This window comes from Cyprinodon variegatus, unplaced genomic scaffold, assembly GCF_000732505.1.
Source record: "Cyprinodon variegatus isolate N-32 unplaced genomic scaffold, C_variegatus-1.0 Scaffold415, whole genome shotgun sequence".
Classification (NCBI taxonomy): domain Eukaryota; kingdom Metazoa; phylum Chordata; class Actinopteri; order Cyprinodontiformes; family Cyprinodontidae; genus Cyprinodon; species Cyprinodon variegatus.
Window position 1 is genome coordinate 9086 of NW_015150868.1, and position 1916 is coordinate 11001.

Here is a 1916-nt window from a genome sequence, read left to right on the forward strand (position 1 = left end):
CTTTATAAAGTTACTTTATTCTCATAATGACTTTATAAAGTTACTTTATTCTCATAATGACTTTATAAAGTTACTTTATTCTCATAATGACTTTATAAAGTTACTTTATTCTCATAATGACTTTATAAAGTTACTTTATTCTCATAATGTATTTCTCTAGCCTGGCCCTAGTACTGCGTGCTACACATCCTCTCGAAGCCTCAGAGAGATACTCACATCCCTGGCAGCTTTGGGGTCTGACACGCATGAGAAGGTGATGTCACACATGGAGGCCACCTCTGCAGGGGTCCGGCCTAACCTGGCCCCCTCCTGGATGAACAGGTCGCACTGAAGCACAGCAGAGGACGGATCAGGATCAGACGGGTCCATTCAGCACTTCGTAGCAAATCCTGTTCTAAACATTTTACTGGACCATCAAAATACATTTGATTATTTACCAACATTCTTAGAAGTTAACATTAGCCACGCTAGGCTGTTTGCCAGCTAACGCCAACTACTCCAGATCTGATGTGCCGTGGTTAACATTAAAAAAACGTATCATTTCGTTTCAATCGTAGCAACTCTGTTCGCAGTCAATCTCCCAAAGCTACAGATCTGATGATGTTTTACCGAGAGGAGGGACTGGAGAGCAGCGGCAGAGCGAGGAAAACACAGACTGAAACGCTCTGAACGCAGTTACTGTTAGCTGAAGTAGATCAGCGGAAAGGGGGAAAAAGCAGAAATTGCCCAAAGTATATGTTGACATGTCCACCCCAGTCCTTCAGAAAGTTACGCCAGTGCATTTCACCCACTATCGTTATTCATCTACCACAATGGAAACTCGGTTTAGCTTCAATCACACCTTTAACAGCTGCCTCAATATAATAATGCACTATTTTTCAACTCAGCATATTGTAAAAAAATAAATAAATCCTTCATGTGATGAAAACACCTCAGGTGTTTAAAGAAATGGCTGCTTATTAATTAATTGTTGGTAGATTGAAACATCCGTCCTCTTTAGCTTATTAAATGATAATTTGCATCTGCATTTAAAAATAAGCCATTGAACATTTACTTGAAAGAGTCAAAACATTGTATCTTATTCTGCATGCTTTCTTTGAAATCTATTTCTTTAACATTTAGAACCTAAAGAAAAAACAACACTCTAAGCTTTAATTGTAAAAAGATGCTGAACAATCTGAGCTTTTGGCTTCAGTTCCAGTGCATCTCTGCTCCCATTCCTTTCAATCAGACATCAAACCCAGGCCTGCTCACCAGTTGTTGCTAAATTCTGCTGTGTTCATCTAAAAGCAGGAGGAGATGCAGACGCATCTCTTGGGCTTCTGCCGTACCTTTTCTGCAGTGCGATTCCACACGGTGACGACGTGGCCCATTTTCAACAGGTTGGAAACGATGCCGCTGCCCATGAGGCCGAGGCCCAGGAAGCCTATCCTGCAGGGTGAGACCATGGTTGATATAAACCGTACGGAGCAGGCGTGGAAGCGGTCTGAAAATGAGAGCGAACCTTTTATCTGTGGGCGTGATGCTGCCGTTGATGGCTGTGCTGTCTGCTGCTTGGATAGAAGTGGAACCTGTGACCTGCGCCATGAAAGCACCCGTCAATACCGCAGTGAAGAAGAGCTCCACTTACTTCCTGCGGGAAATTCAACACCTCCTTTACCTCTTCGACGATTTTCAGACGCTTGCTGATGGGCTCCATGGATGACGCTGGCTGTGGGGAAAAAAACAAAACAGAGCTGTTCATATATTCATGTAGAACATCTCTTTGTAGAGTAAAGGTGTCAAAGTTCCCCCTGATCTTTGGATTTTATAGAATGATGTGGAACAGCCTCCTCAGGAGCATTTGGATGAACTTCAACTCTCTTTGATTCAGCGGCTAACACGGCATAATGTTACGCTAAATGACGGGGCTGGCA

At 43.0% G+C, this 1916-nt stretch overlaps 1 protein-coding gene across 1 annotated transcript in view; it reads right to left on the reverse strand.

Moving 5' to 3' along the window:
• Positions 1 to 1916, reverse strand: part of glyr1 (glyoxylate reductase 1 homolog (Arabidopsis)) — a 27834-nt gene that overhangs the window by 7929 nt on the left and 17989 nt on the right. Inside the window, exons 8-11 of the mRNA XM_015388175.1 lie at positions 1661 to 1761; positions 1505 to 1578; positions 1332 to 1431; positions 217 to 327 (exon numbers count right to left, since the gene is read on the reverse strand). Of these exons, the coding sequence (XP_015243661.1) occupies positions 217 to 327; positions 1332 to 1431; positions 1505 to 1578; positions 1661 to 1761 (386 nt within the window). The remainder of the gene's footprint in view (positions 1 to 216; positions 328 to 1331; positions 1432 to 1504; positions 1579 to 1660; positions 1762 to 1916) is intronic.